General features: G+C 54.6%; 1 protein-coding gene across 2 annotated transcripts in view; it reads left to right on the top strand.

Annotated features, from left to right (window-relative positions):
• Positions 1–14,693, top strand: part of GRK5 (G protein-coupled receptor kinase 5) — a 216,236-nt gene that overhangs the window by 189,936 nt on the left and 11,607 nt on the right. For both annotated transcript variants that reach the window (XM_059900610.1, XM_059900611.1), the window contains 6 exons: positions 919–1,019; positions 2,746–2,838; positions 8,053–8,116; positions 9,017–9,157; positions 10,726–10,916; positions 13,667–13,704. In XM_059900610.1, coding sequence (XP_059756593.1) covers positions 919–1,019; positions 2,746–2,838; positions 8,053–8,116; positions 9,017–9,157; positions 10,726–10,916; positions 13,667–13,704 — 628 coding nt within the window. The remainder of the gene's footprint in view (positions 1–918; positions 1,020–2,745; positions 2,839–8,052; positions 8,117–9,016; positions 9,158–10,725; positions 10,917–13,666; positions 13,705–14,693) is intronic.

Here is a 14,693-nt window from a genome sequence, read left to right as displayed (position 1 = left end):
CCCTGTAGTTTATTAAAGACCCACCTGGTGAGTAAAGAGCCGGCAGAGGGTGAATGACGGGGGCAGGGGAAGGCGTGGCCGGGCTGCCTCTGGCTGTCTCCGCACCTTCCCAGGGGGGCTGCTGCTCCTGGGTAGGACCAGAACCTCTTGGAACCGTCCCTTCAAACTTGAAATATTCAGGCCAGGCATCTTAACTGGAAGGAGAACGAAATGACAGTGCTGACATGTATTGCACGCTTTCTGCTACCTGCCAGGATCCGGGCCAAATGCTTGACCCAAAGGCTTCATTGATTCATTCCTGGAGAAACAATTATTACTGACCATCCTCCTGATGCCAGCCAGGCTGTACCAAGACCAGGGTCCCAGAGCTACAGCGGCAGATGTGGGAGTGGCACGCAGACCTACCAATGCCGAGGCCGTGCCCGTGTCACAACCCTCCCCTCGCCGCTGAGCCGTCCGTCCTTCCACCTGCCCCTTTGCCTAGTCCAGACCCTTTCACCCACGGCCTCGAGGCTGGGCAGGGGTCCGTCTCACGTCTGCCCTCTGGGGACGCAGCCCCCCACCCCAGTGGCTAAGGGACCGGGGCAGCTCCGAGGGGCTCCCTACGCTGTGAGGCTCACACCTCCCACTCGGTTCTGACCGCAGTCCAGGACGCGGGGATGTCGTGACCCATGTTCTGCAGAGCGGGGCTCAGAGGAGCCACGTAGCCTTACGAGGTCACACGCGGTGTCCGTGGCAGAGCCCGAAATCTGACCCTGAGTCCCGGCTGGGTCACCACCTTCCAGCCCAGCCGCCTCACCAGACCGCCTACCATGGTGCAGGGGCCCAGGACCAGGTGCGGGTAGGAGGGGCCCCCGAGGCCGCCCGGCGCCCTGCCCCCTCCCTCACTGATGCCTCCTCTCCTCTTCCTCCCTGCAGTCCCCAATTTTCATCGCCCAAGTTGGCCGGGACCTGGTCTCCCAGACGGAGGAGAAGCTCCTTCAGAAACCCTGCAAAGAACTCTTTTCTGCCTGTGTGCAGTAAGTGCTCCGGCCGCCGGCCTCCCTCCCTCCTTCCCGGCCCGGGGCGTCAAGCCCCTCCACCTCCCCTCGGGCTGCCACACATTCACCCGGCAAGGGGCTGCCTCTAGCCTCCACCTGAGCGCTGGGCACCCGGGGCAGGTCTTCAGTGCCTGAAGGCCCAGCCAAGCCACCCAGCGCTTGTACGCTTCTCGTGAAGGGAAAAGATACCAGGGTGCCAAGTCCAAAGAGAACATCTGCTTCAGATGGTGTTGAAAGCAAGTAGCACTCCAGGCTGTGGAGACAGAGGAATGTGCACGGATCTGACCCAGTCTGGGTGGTTTGGAAATCCTTCCCAGGTCCCCCCCGCCCACTCCCGCCCCCATCACTGCCACCCACCAGCGCTGCTGCGGGAGCTGGGCTGCAGGCTGCCCTCTCAGCCACACCCCATCACGTCGTTGCAGGCTCTACGGCAACCATAATGGGACGTGAGACAAGTCGGTGGGTGTGGGGCGAGCCGTGCACCAATTAAGCGCCATCATCGCGCACACACGTGCCGGGAAGGCTTGAGCAGCTAGGCTCACACCCGTTCCTGCGCCCACACACGCACCCTCCCTGTAAGCTGACGTGCAGCCGCACGAACATACGTACGTGCCAAGATCACAGCTGGCGTGACTGCGCCTGTGTTCAGACTCTGCACCCCAGACATTAGTTGAGCGCCTGCTGTGTGCCTGGCACGATGCTGCGTGGGGGAGGCCTTGTGAGCGAGAACGCAGTCCTGCTTCCACGGCTTATTGCCCGTGCCCCATGCACTCGCCGTGGGAAGAGCTGGGACATTCAGGGGCGCCAGCTTGGGGCCCAGCCCTGTGGTAGGTGCTGGAGAGAGCCCACCGTGAGCAGAAACAAGCCTGTGGTTGCTGCCCTCCTGGAGACGGCCGAGGGTCGGCTCTGACAGCGGGTGAGGTCCCTGGGCTGCCCCCGACCTTGAGGGAGTGGCCGTCCTGGCCCCCGACGCCAGCCCCTGTTCTCGGGTTTGGCAGGATACAGCCTCCAACGAGCCCCCACTCTGCGTGTCCCCTCCCTTCTCCGGGTCCCAAGCGTCTGGGCTCGATTGGTCACCGTGGCTGCTTTTTAAAGGGAAGAAGCCCAGCCCTGCCTGCAGCCAAGGTCAGAGCCCTCCAGGGCCTGGCCTAGAGCCTGGCCCACAGCAGGTGACCAGTAAATTCTGCTGCAGGGTTGAAAACCTCCCAGGGCCTTCACTGGTCCCGACCAAATCTAGGGCGTGCGCCCCTCTGCCCCTTCCCAAGACACCCAATCCCTCTACTGCGCATAGTTAAATATTCCTCCATTCTCATCTCAGCCCGTCCCTTCTTCAGACAGATCTCCCTGACACCCCCCGGGACCTCGCTTACCCCAATTCACGATAACATGCCCCTGGGGTCGTTTATTTGTTTGTTATTTGCCGTGTGTGTCCCCCATCATGCTCCCTGCTGTATCCCAGAACTAGGGCAAACCCCAAAGGCAACTACTTCCTAAATGTTTGCAGGGTCAGTCAGTCAATCTCAAACAACCTTTGTAGAATGGTGGAGCCTCTCTCCACTCCTGCTGCATCTGTTGGAGGCCCCTGTGTATTTGCATTTCCAAAGTCTGGAAGTGGATGAGGCTATAATCTGCTGGATATGGCTCTGCCCACCTGCTCCAAGGTCAGGGTTGTAAAACGTTCATCTGTTTGTTCCCTCTGAGCTAGGTCTGTCCACGACTACCTGAGGGGAGAACCCTTCCACGAGTACCTGGACGGCATGTATTTTGATCGGTTTCTCCAGTGGAAGTGGTTGGAAAGGTGAGTGCTCCCTGGGCACAGCCCACACACACGAGTGTGTGCCAATGTGTGTGTGTGTGTGTGTGTGTGTGTGTGTGTGTGTGTGCGGGCGCGCGGGGAGTATTGGTTTTTCACCTAAGTCGTATAGAAGTCACTTACCTCCCATGGGCCCATGGTTCAGATAAAATTCAGCATTCTCCGCCTGTTAATTAAGTTCTTGTGTATTCTAGAAATGCTCTATGCTTATTAACATTACACACACACACACTCATGCACACACACGCATACACTCAGCCTCTTGTTCTTACTTTTTGGGTTCACCGTCTTCGGGAATTCTTTCTCTGCCAGCAAATAAAGAGCTGCCGTATTCGTAGAAAGATATGCACATCCCTTATGTAACCCAGCCCCCTATTGATGGACATGGAGGTTTCCCTCAATTTTGTGTGCAGCTTTCCCGAAGTAGTGAATAACTTTGTACATACATCTTTATGTATTTTTGCAAATACATCCATAGAAATTCCTAGCAGATGGGAATTCCCTGTCGGTCCAGTGGTTAGGACTCGGTGCTTTCACTGCCGGGGTCTGGGTTCAAGCCCTGGTCGGGGAACTAAGATCCCACAAGCCACTCAGCGTGGCCACAAAAGAAAAAAAAAAAAAAGAAAGAAAGAAATTCCTAGCAGAGGAATTCCAGGGGCAAGGTTTTGCACGGTGAGGGGCTGCTAGATTGCCCTCCCAAACTGCTGCCCGATTCCCGGTCCTGCCAGGGCCCGGGCGCCCGCTTGTCCTCGGATTCAGCAACGTTCTTCTTGGTGCGTGAGAGCCGGGTTTCCTTCTTGTTTATCTTTTCATCTCTAATCACGGGTGAGACCGAGCATCTTTTCATGTGTTTCATTTGCTGCCTTATTCTCTGCAAAGTGCTCTCACACACACGGTGATGACTTGGCTGGGCAGAGGTGACCTCCGTGTGACTGACAAGGAAGGAGAGGCAGGGAGGATGTGGCTTGCTGGGTCACCCAGCAGGGATTAGTGCAGCCAAGGAGGGGACCCTGGCCCAGGACCCCCAGAGCGGTGCTCTGCCCACCAGTGTCCCAGGATTTGCAGGATAGGGCAATGCTTACATTAAATCATGCTGGGTTAGCTGGTGGGTGAGGGTGGGAGTTTCCCCTCCCACCGCCCAGGGTTCCTGTGCCCCGGGGTCCTGGCACTCACTGCTATCTGGGCATCTGGGCCGTGGTCAGAAAGCAAGGAGCCCTCCTGCTCCTGCATGTATATCGGCATCTGTGCTGGCCAAGTCCCCTAGACGCTTAGGACACACACCTGCGAGACATGAACCCCCGAAAAGCTGAATTCACGGCACTCCCTGCCCACCTCAGGAAGCCCTGAGGAAACACCCTGCCCTGTAGCCTCTGGGGGACGTCTCTCTCCACCCTGACCCATGGGAGTGACAGAGCGAGCAGTGGACGGTCTTCTCTGTTGGTGCACTGCCTGCCACTGGCCGCCTTGCCCATGCACGTCATGCCTCCAGGAGATGGAAAAGCCAAGCGTGGGCCACCGGGAGCCCACAGCCTGGGTCTGAGTCCCAGCTCTGCCTCCTCCCTAGGGGCTGGGGGAGGGACGCTCTCCACATCTTGGTTTCCTCACCTGTAACATGGGGATAATAACACTGCCTGCCTTATGGGCATGGGGTGAGGGTGAGGTGAGATAGCACAGCACACATCAACAACGCCAGCCTTTGGGCCTTGGGAAGTGAACTGCTGAACGTAATTGTTGGGATGAGTCGTCACTGAGCACATTGGCATCACCATGGCCGTCACCTCCCCCTTCTGATATTGGAGGGAGCGGCTGACCCTTGCGGAGGACAGTCTGGTGGGGAGGTATTCATCTTGCCCCACCTGCCACTCTGGAGCCCTGGGCTGTGTAACACAACCCCACCTTCCTGGGGTGGCAGAGTCAGGACACCGAAAGTGGGCTCTGCAGCAGGCTTCCTGGACTCCACTTCCAACCCAACTACTTACCAGCCGTGACCTTGGGCATCTCATTTCACCTCTCAAAGCCTAAGCGTTCTCATCTGCAGAATGAGGACGGTAATAGTCTCACCTCCTGAGGCTGGTGTGAGGATTACATGAGTCTATGTATAAGCCGCTTCGAGCAATGGGGATTGTTACCATAGAGACCCCCAGAAGGGGCTGTGTCCTTTATCCCAAGAGTTCTAATAATGACATCTGACACTCAGCAGCTTACAAAAAGCCTTCAGATGCATATACCATTTTACTGAAGATGCAAGGCTCAGAGAGGTTGATGGGTTGGCCCTGGGTCACACAGCCATGGCCTGGCAAGGGTGGAACCTGAAGCCCAGGTCCCTCACTCAAGTCCTTCACTCTTAGTCCACCCAGCTCTCCTGTTCCAATGGAAGTCTTTAGCTGTGGCCACTGGCTTTCACTTTACTTGTCAGTACCAAACACATGAGATGGAGAAATGGACTTTTAAAATCTGCGTGCTGACTTCAAAGGAGTTATGCCCTTTTGAGGGCGTTAAGCTATTGAAGCCAGCAGGGCAGAACCCTGGCCTACAAATGCCCTAAATGACTGACAGCACCCCGCCTTCCCCCCCCTCCCTTTTTTTTCTTGCTAAAAAGATCATGGCCTGTTGGTGCTGTACTGTTGAAATATTAAAGGGATTTTTTTTCCCTCCCAAGGTTAACCAAGAAATTCCTCGGAAATTGTATTACACTCATTTCCCCCAGCAGAGGAGCTCTGCGGTAATGTCGACCGACTGTTTGTTCTCCATGTATCGTGAACTGTTAGGCCTGGATGCCTTCATGTGGTTTCAAGGGCAGCTGGAAGAAACGCTTCCCAGGGCCACATGGCGGATGCAGGCGCATGGCAGGTTTGCTCTAGGCCGGCCACTCATGTGTAAGATGCAGAGCAAGGGGGAGTCCTGCCCAGGGGCAGCCTGGGCCCCGCTTCCTAAAGAAACACCGGAGAAGAGAGAGTGAGTCACAGCACATGAATTCGAGACAGGCGTGCCAGGGAGCGCTCCGGAGGTTTCAGGGCTGTCCTAAGAGAACAGCGTGGTGCCGAAGCTGTGATTTCCGGTGAAACCCAAATCCTCTTCAGGACCCAGCAGCGAGAAGAGTTTCCACGGAAGATTCATTCAACAGCTGCTGGGCGACCAGAGGCTCACTGCTCTTTCTCGAGCGAAACCAGTTCTTGGGCCCAATGCAGTCTCACACCAATCCCCGCCCTGGTTAAGACTCTTGGGGTGGGGTTGGGGGATGCTCAAAAATAGTCCTAGAGAGCCAAGAACCAATTTTAACATCATAAAAGCTGCTTGTTCTTATCCATGAATCAACTGATGGACATTTAGGTTGTTTCCATGTCTTGGCTATTGTGAATAATTCTGCAATGAATGTAGGAGTAAAATATTTAATGTTTATAAATGGACCATTACTCAGCCTAAAAAAGAAGAAGGAAATCCTGCCATTTATGACAACGTGGATGGACCCGGAGGTCGTTGTGCTAAAGTGAAATAAGCCAGGCACAAAAAACGAGTACTGCGTGACCTCACTTACATGTGGGATCTAACATATGCAGACTCATAGAAGTAGAGAGTAGAGTGGTGGCTGTCAGGGGTGGGGAGGGCTTGGAGAAATGGGAGATGTTGGTCCAGGGCACAAGGTTTCAGTTATGCAAGGTGAATAAGTTCTGGGGATCTCCTGTACAACATGGGGACAGTAGTTAACGGTACTGTATTACTTACTTAAAATTTGCTAAGTGGGTAGATCTTAAGTGTTCTTGGAAGAAAGGAAGGAAGGAAGAAAGGACGGAAAAAAGGGATGGGTGGGGAATGTTACTTTTGTGAGATGACAGAATGTTAATTAGCTTGATTGGGTAATCATTTCACAACGTATACATATATCAAAACATCAAGTTGTACACTCTTTGTCAATTATACCTCACTAAAGCCGAAAAGAAGAGGGGGAAACCCTGATTTTCCTTAGCCAAACAGGCCAGCGATGAAAAAGCACACGCTGTCTGCAAGGTGGAATCCTTTGCTGCAACTAAATGGCCATTTATTTATTTACTCCACAAGCCCCATCCTTGGCTCCTGATCAGAGGCTTGTCTCATTAGACATTATAAATGGCTTTGGTGGGACTTCCCTGGTGGTGCAGTGGTTGAGAATCCACCTGCCAATGCAGGGGACACGGGTTCGAGCCCTGGTCGGGAAAGATCCCACATGCCGCGGAGCAACTAAGCCCATATGCCACAACTACAGAGCCTGCGCTCTAGAGCCCGCAAGCCACAAATACTGAGCCCGCGAGCCACAACTACTGAGCCCGCGTGCCACAACTACTGAAGCCCATGCGCCTAGAGCCTGTGCCCTGCAACGAGAGAAGCCCGCGTACTGCAATGAAGAGTAGCCCCCCGCTCGCTGCAACTAGAGAAAGCCCGTGCGCAGCAATGAAGACCCAACACAGCCAAAAATAAATAATTTTTTTAAAATGGCTTTGGCTAATTAAAATGGGGAGTCGGGAGACACAAAAAGATTAGTCATAAATACAGCTTTTGGCAGACAGGATCTTCTCGTGTTCTGGGGCTCAGGGGAGTTACATATAACACAGCGCCCTCGGTGGCGGGAAGCCTGGGAACCGCCGTGAGAGAGTAACCAGACTGGACCTGGGGATCAGCAGTCTCTGTCCCCAGGAGGCCGGGTCTTCCCGGGGCGAGTCTGCAGGAAGGAATAGCTCGGGCGCCCCGGGACGGGAGGTGCAGCCGCCTGCCAGCCTGCCGGCCTGCTGGCAGGTGTGGGAGGGAGGGCTGCGGTTTCCTTTGTGGCCTCCGTGGGAAACCAAGCCTCTGTGGCTCCTGGCCCCCTCCCCTCTCCCTGCACGGAGGACACAACTTCCTCCTGAGTTTAGCCGCATGATTTGCATTTGGGAGAGAGAGGGGAACCACAGGGAAAGTGTGGTGAAACAGCCTCCGCTCACATTTTTCAGGCCTCCTGTTCTTCCCTCCCAGTGCAGGCCTGAGGGCGGCAGCCTGGGATTTGAACACCCAGCCCCAGAGCAAGTCCTCGAGGGTCCCATCTGCAGCGATGGTTCCAGGGGGTCCCCGGGACCTGGTCTGGTGGTTTGCACCTGGCACTGGCTCTTTTCAATGCTGCCCTTGTCTATTTCTTCTGGATTCTGCATCTTAATACTACAAGTCCCATGCTGGATTTTTGCTTTTTTCCAGGCAACCGGTAACCAAAAACACTTTCAGGCAGTACCGAGTACTAGGAAAAGGGGGCTTTGGGGAGGTAAGTGAACATCCACGTATTCATGAAAAGTTTCTGGACTCTTGTCACCTTTTCTGTCCCTTCTGGCTTGGCCTGAAGTGTTCTAAGCATGGCTTCCCAGCGAATGGCTTGGTCATGCGCCCCCGATGGAGAAGGAGGGTGAGGCCGGGGCCTTGGGAAGGTCTGCTGTGTCTGAGGTGGGGAAGGAGGGTGTCTGTGGCAGGGCAGGTGAGCTGGAGGTGCTCTTGGAGCCAGCCTCAGGCAGGAGTCAAGTGTGGGGAGGAGAAGTGGGCACTCTTGACTGTGTTTGGAGGGAGAAGCGAGGCCGTGAGCGGCTTAAGCATCCTGGCCACACCATGCTGTTAGTATGCGCTGTTGTACTTGATCTGATCTTTTCAAGCCTTGTTATTCCCGTTTTAGAGATGAGGAAAGCTGAAGTTCACAATGGTTAGGTGACCCAAGCAAGGTCACACAGCTGAATAGGGGCAGAACTAAGACCAGACCCAAATGCCCTGGTTTCCATTCCTCTGAATTATACAGTCAGGGTTCGCAGGGGTCTCCCATCACTCCCCCCGAAACAAGCCTCTGCTACCAGCAGCTGGTGCTTGAAAGTCCCCAGTTATCAATGGCTGCATCTGGCTGGAAGCTTGGGACAGGGAAAATCTAGTTGCCCCTGAGAGAGGAACTGGCCTCGGCCAGCCATCTAAACATTGGTGTAAATGGCTGATTCTGCACCTCCAAGGGCTAGGATTTGCCTAAGGTGCCACCAAAGCCAGATCTCAAGGGCAGGGCCCTGGGAGCAGTGGGTCCACGGCCAGGCATCATCCAAGCCCCGGAGACACAGCATCCTGGCCTTGAGGGAGCTTCACACTGGCCTTGTTTCACGTGCCGTGTGCCCTTGGCTTCTTTCTTGCCCCTCAGGTCTGTGCCTGCCAGGTTCGGGCCACGGGTAAAATGTATGCCTGCAAGCGCTTGGAGAAGAAGAGGATCAAAAAGAGGAAAGGGGAGTCCATGGCACTGAATGAGAAGCAGATCCTAGAGAAGGTCAACAGTCAGTTTGTGGTGAGTGTCAGGGCCCCAGGGACAGGCCCCCTCCTGGTGACTGGGACTTCTGTCCCTTAAGTGTGACAGGTCCTCATCCCCCAGGGCATGGGATGCAGTGAGGGGAGTGGGCTTCAGAAAGGAGCCCGACACTCCCTCCATCACGAGGCACCTGGGGGTCAGTTGGGGCTGACATTGGTCACCGAGCTAGCCTGGCTCCCCTCTGGGCGTGAGACCAGGCTTCTCTGGACGCCTCCATGGACAGAAGAGGCCCACGCGGGGCCCAGCCAAGGAGCTTTGTTTCCACAGACCTCTGTAGGCTGGTTTCATCCCAGGAGACCGAAGTGTCAGGATCCTAGAGAGGCCCATCTGGTTTATATTCGTGTGTTGCTCCATCCAGGCTAGACTTTGCTGCGGTAACCAAATCAACCCCAACTTGAAGTAGCTGAAAATGGCAAAGACTGTCCTGTTTCTCACCCAAAATCCCATCAGATCAGGCCACCTTCCTTCATCTTCCAGCCACGCACGCCTCCCTCCCCGGGAGTGTGGAGAGTGAATGCTGGGGGCTCTGCACTGCCTCGGCTGCAGTGACGCCCCTCACTTCCACCCACAGTCCTCGGCCAGAACCAGTCATGGCCAGGGACCAGCCAACCGCAGGGGAGGCTGGGAAATGTGGAGGAGGACGTGGGTATTTGGCCAGCTCTCAGTGTCACTGCCACTTGTTATTATAAAAAATAATATATGCTCCAGTTAAAAGTCAAACAGCACAGATGGATGCAAAGTAAACATAAAAGCCTCCCTCTCTGAGTAGCCATTCCAGACGTGTTTGATTCATGTACAGATTTTATTACTTTTAGCCAACGGGATCTTACTACAAATCTTAGGCTGCAATGTTTTTCCCTGAAATTGTAGAGCTTTTTCTACAACCAGACCAACAGCTGCACCTCTTTTCTAAAGCTGTGCGCCATTCCCCAGATGCACAGGGAAGAGCTAGGCCACGACCTGTAGCGCCATTCACAACAACGATAGAAGTTGTTTCTGGCTTTGGAGCCTCCACAACAAATAAGGCCACCGTGTCCTTCCTTCAGCATCCCTTTGGCATATTTCTGTGAGGGTGTGCGTGGGATGGATTCCTGGTGGAGGAATTGCTGTGTCAGAGGGTGTGTGCACGTCCCCCAGTTTCACTCCCACCAGCTGTGCGTGAGGGCGGGCCACGCCATCCACGTGGTGCCGCTGTCATTCCCCAGAGTGGGCTGGGCTTTACAAGGTGATACCCAAAGGGGGCAGAAGTTTTAACCACCTGATGTACACACATGCTTTTGTGACATAAAAACGCAGACACCGTCCTGTCGGGACCCCTGAGGTGCTGGTCTGCCCCTTCTGGCTTTGCCTCCTCACCTAGAGCCACCGAATCTGATAGAAGGGCAGCGGCAGGGGCACCAGGAGGCTGTCAGGGCGCAGGGGGTGGCGTGAAGCTGCTGCAGCTCCCGCACCGTAGCCCTCCCGCCCAGCTTCAGGGCCCGGGAGGAGGAGCGGATGTGGTCAGGGGGTCCCCGGAACCCCACCACAGGGCTGTCTTGTGCTCCCAGGTCAACCTGGCCTACGCCTACGAGACCAAGGATGCGCTGTGCTTGGTCCTGACCATCATGAACGGCGGGGACCTGAAGTTCCACATCTACAACATGGGGAACCCTGGCTTCGAGGAGGAACGTGCCCTGTTCTATGCGGCAGAGATCCTGTGCGGCCTGGAAGACCTCCACCGTGAGGACATCGTCTACAGGTGAGCGGCTGCCCTCCCAGCGCCCCCCAACCCCGGTCCCCTCGTCTGAGTCTGAGCAGGTGAGGCTGACCCTTCCATGCCCTGGACTGGACGCTCATCCCCACCCTGGGAGTCGAGGCCCGGGCACTGCCCTTGAGTCAGACAGGCTCCCACCCAGGAACCGAGGAAGGGAGGGAGGCCAAGTGTTCCCTCAGAGGTGATGAGGTCGGGCCACTGTTCCCTTCCCAACCAGCGCCTGCGAAGCTCAGTGGAGCCTGCTGGCCTGATCCGGAGCAAACCCCAGGAAGACTTTAGTAGGATCACCACCGCAGCAGGCATCAGAATGGACCCCGTTCCCTGCCACACCATCCAGCGTTTTAAGACCAGGTGTCCAGATTCTGTGAGCAGTGGCCTTCAGACTCTTCTCACAGGCCTCCTCACAGAATTTTGAAAATCTGTGTGCCCTCATACATTTTAAGTAGACATCTGAAATTGTCCATCATATGTTAAAAGAGTGGCTAAGATTGATATTTTGAAATAGAACTAAAGTGACATCACATTTCTAAAGGTATCCAGTGGAATCTAATTGCTGTAGCAAATTGATTTCCACCATCATGCAGCTAAAAAAATGCATGAAAACTCCTTAATGGTGAGGAGTTTTCTATCATTTTCTTCTCTACTCCCCTCCACCCCGATAGAATAGTTACTCTAATGTAATATTTTTTTGCATAAAAGTTATCGATTAGCATTCCACTCTGAAATATGTGGATGTATATAAGATTTTTTAAAAATTTCCTTTGACCATAAGGCTCTAAGTGTTAAAATAATTTCTTCCGTTCAGTTGACCGTATAATTATGGTTACTAGATCCCACCTCTAATTGGGACTCTGGAGCCAGTCACCATAGTCACATTTAGGAGTGGGGAGGAACCTGCTCTTATTCTGTCAACCGAAGCCACCAGCACGTGGGGGACCCCCCCCCCCAGCTGCTGGGGACACACACCCCAGTTTGAAGACCTTTGCCATGGGGCTTTTGTCGGAGATTATCTTGGGAGCCTGAGAAAGTTTTGAAAGCAAGAGGAATGGTCTTGATGACATGCCCTTCCCCCCACACCATCTCCCAATTTATGCTTTTGTTTTGTTTTCATTCAAGTGAGAAGAGAGTCCGAAAATTTTCCCTGAGGGTTGAAAAAAGAATCCTCCACTTGATTGCTTTTCTCTTAAAAAAAGAAAAAAGGCATCCCTCCAAATTCTAGCCCTTCTTCTATGGAGGAAGAGAGCCACGGTGCCTCCCCGGCCCTGACCACTTGCCAGAGCCTCTCTGGGGGTGTGGGTTTGTGCCCACTAGCCAGCTGTCTTTCCAACCCGGTGGTCGGTGGTGACTGATTAATTGCAGTGATGACTCCTGCCCGTGTTTGGAATGGTTAACACACCAAAAGCATGCAAGTTAACAACAGCAACAAAAGTATGTTGTAATAAGTAACTACATGCAAACACCAGTTATCACTTTGTGAGGCTACACCACTGGATTTGGGCACAGGAACTGCTCCCCATGAGGAGAGCTGCCCTCCGTTTGATGAACAAAGCCAGTTGGTGAGAACCGAATCCTCAATCTAGAAGCCATGTATCGTCTGCCCGATGGCTTAACTGAGTTGCACACACTATCCTGTTATTCTTTAACTCGTGGAGAAAACCTTTTATTAATAAAACCAGGGCTTCCCTGGTGGCGTAGTGGTTAAGAATCCGCCTGCCAATGCAGGGGACACGGGTTCGAGCCCTGGTCCAGGAAGATCCCACATGCCGCAGAGCAACTAAGCCCGTGCGCCACAACTACTGAGCCTGCGCTCTAGAACCCGCGAGCCGCAACTACTGAGCCCACGTGCCACAACTACTGAAGCCTGTGCACCTAGAGCCTGTGCTCCGCAACAAGAGAAGCCACTGCAATGAGAAGCCCGCGCACCGCAACGAAGAGCGGCCCCCGCTCGCCGCAACTAGAGAAAGCCTGCGAGCAGCAGCGAAGACCCAACTCAGCCAAAAATTAATTAATTAATACATTAACTAATAAAATAAAACCAGACACTTCTGCTGCCTCCCCCCCAGTGGGAGTGGAGAGGTTCCCTTTCTCATGCGCATGATCATTTCATCAAAGAGAAGAGAGACGTCAGGGACAGAAGGAGGTGGCTGCATGTCCAGCCGTGCCTTCTGGCTGTGCTTTCTCCCAGGCTGCGGCTCAGCTGGAGTTGGGAGATGTGCCGGGCTCCTGGGGGCCCCCTCCCAAAGGGGGCCTTTGTCCTGGAGGTTACCGTTCTCTCCCTTACAATTCTCTGCCCCAATTCTGCGGCTGGTTCTTGGTCCTCAGTAACTTCTCTTCTTTCATCCCCAGGCCCTGCTCTGCCTTCAAGGCATCCTGAAGCCTCAGGGTCTTCTCAGCCCTGGAGGAGTCGGTCACCACTCCAGCCAGAAGTATTCCTAGCCCCGGGGCCGTCAGTGTGTGGACAGGTGCCAGGACTAGCCTTTGCCTAACTTCCTTTTCAGTCACTCTCCAGGGTCAGGAGGGCACCTATGGCAAAAAGCAGCATTTGTTTTAAATTACTGGAGGGAGAGAAGTTAGCACAAGATTGTCTTGACCCAGAGAGAGACCAGACCTCCCGAGCCCAGAGTCAGGAAGGAAACACTCAGGCCGGGTTGGCCCAAGGGGGTCCACCCAGATGCTGGTGTGCCCTTGCCTCCCAGAACAGCCACACTCACATGCTGGTGATCTTTCCCTTTCAGAGACTTGAAACCTGAAAATATCCTGTTAGACGATTACGGTAAGTCAGGCATCGGCCCGGGGATCCCTCTCCTGCTCTGCAGCTGAGGTGAGCGTCGCAACCCAAAGGGAGCAGGGGGCCCCCCAGCAGAGACTCAGAGACACTGACCCGGGGTCCACGGGAGGGCAGAGGGCATGGACAAAGCTCCTACCCGGCAAAGAAGCAGTGTGGCTCAGCCGAGAGGGAGGACAGGGAGAGAGAGAGAGCATGCACGCGAGAGAGCGAGCAGTAAATGAGGAGTCGAGAATTCCAGAGACTCTGGGCCGGTACTTAACTCTCACACAACTTCTCTGCACCTCATCTTCCTTGTTTGTGAAATAGAAACAGTGGGTCCTGCCCTGCCTGCTTCAGATGGTGGAGGGTGGTGGTGAGGTTCTGACAAGATAGCTTGAGGAGAAGTTGTTTTGTCAACTATAGCCAGCTATAAATGTGTTAGGCGTTATTACTTGTCTATCACCATTGTTATTTTCTTGTGTGTTTGTGCACACACGCACGGATAACAGGAGCCACCACAGTAGCCCCTCATGACTGTTTAGCCTCTCATGCCTGGGAAGGGGTTGTCACATCTTCTATCTAACTAGATCTCATCTCTACGGAGGGGACAGGGCCGACACCCCTGTGCCCATTTTACAGATGATAAGATTGAGGCTCAGAGGAGCCAACCTGCCAAGGTCACTCACCCAGCAATATCAGTGGGGAGTTGAGACCAGAGACCAGGTCTCCCTGCCAGCATGCCCCAGACATCAGGCAGCCCCAGGCTGACAGGAGAGAGAGAGGGAGGGAGGGAGGTCGTTCGTGACCAAGAGAAGAGGTTTGATTGTGATACTGTCATGTGGCGGAGCAGGCAGAGGGCTCAGGGCCCACTGCCCCTCTCTGGATGCGCCCAGTACCTGGAGGGGTTCTTGTTCCCCGCTGGTCCCAGGACTGTGCCCACCACTGATTTGTCGCCCAATGGCTGGAGTCTGTGTGCTCTCACCCCCGCCCCCACC

Source organism: Balaenoptera ricei, chromosome 16 (assembly GCF_028023285.1).
Source record: "Balaenoptera ricei isolate mBalRic1 chromosome 16, mBalRic1.hap2, whole genome shotgun sequence".
NCBI classification, from domain to species: Eukaryota; Metazoa; Chordata; class Mammalia; order Artiodactyla; family Balaenopteridae; genus Balaenoptera; species Balaenoptera ricei.
The sequence above is the reverse complement of the archived record's forward strand: the minus strand, read 5'-3'. Positions and strand labels throughout refer to the sequence as shown.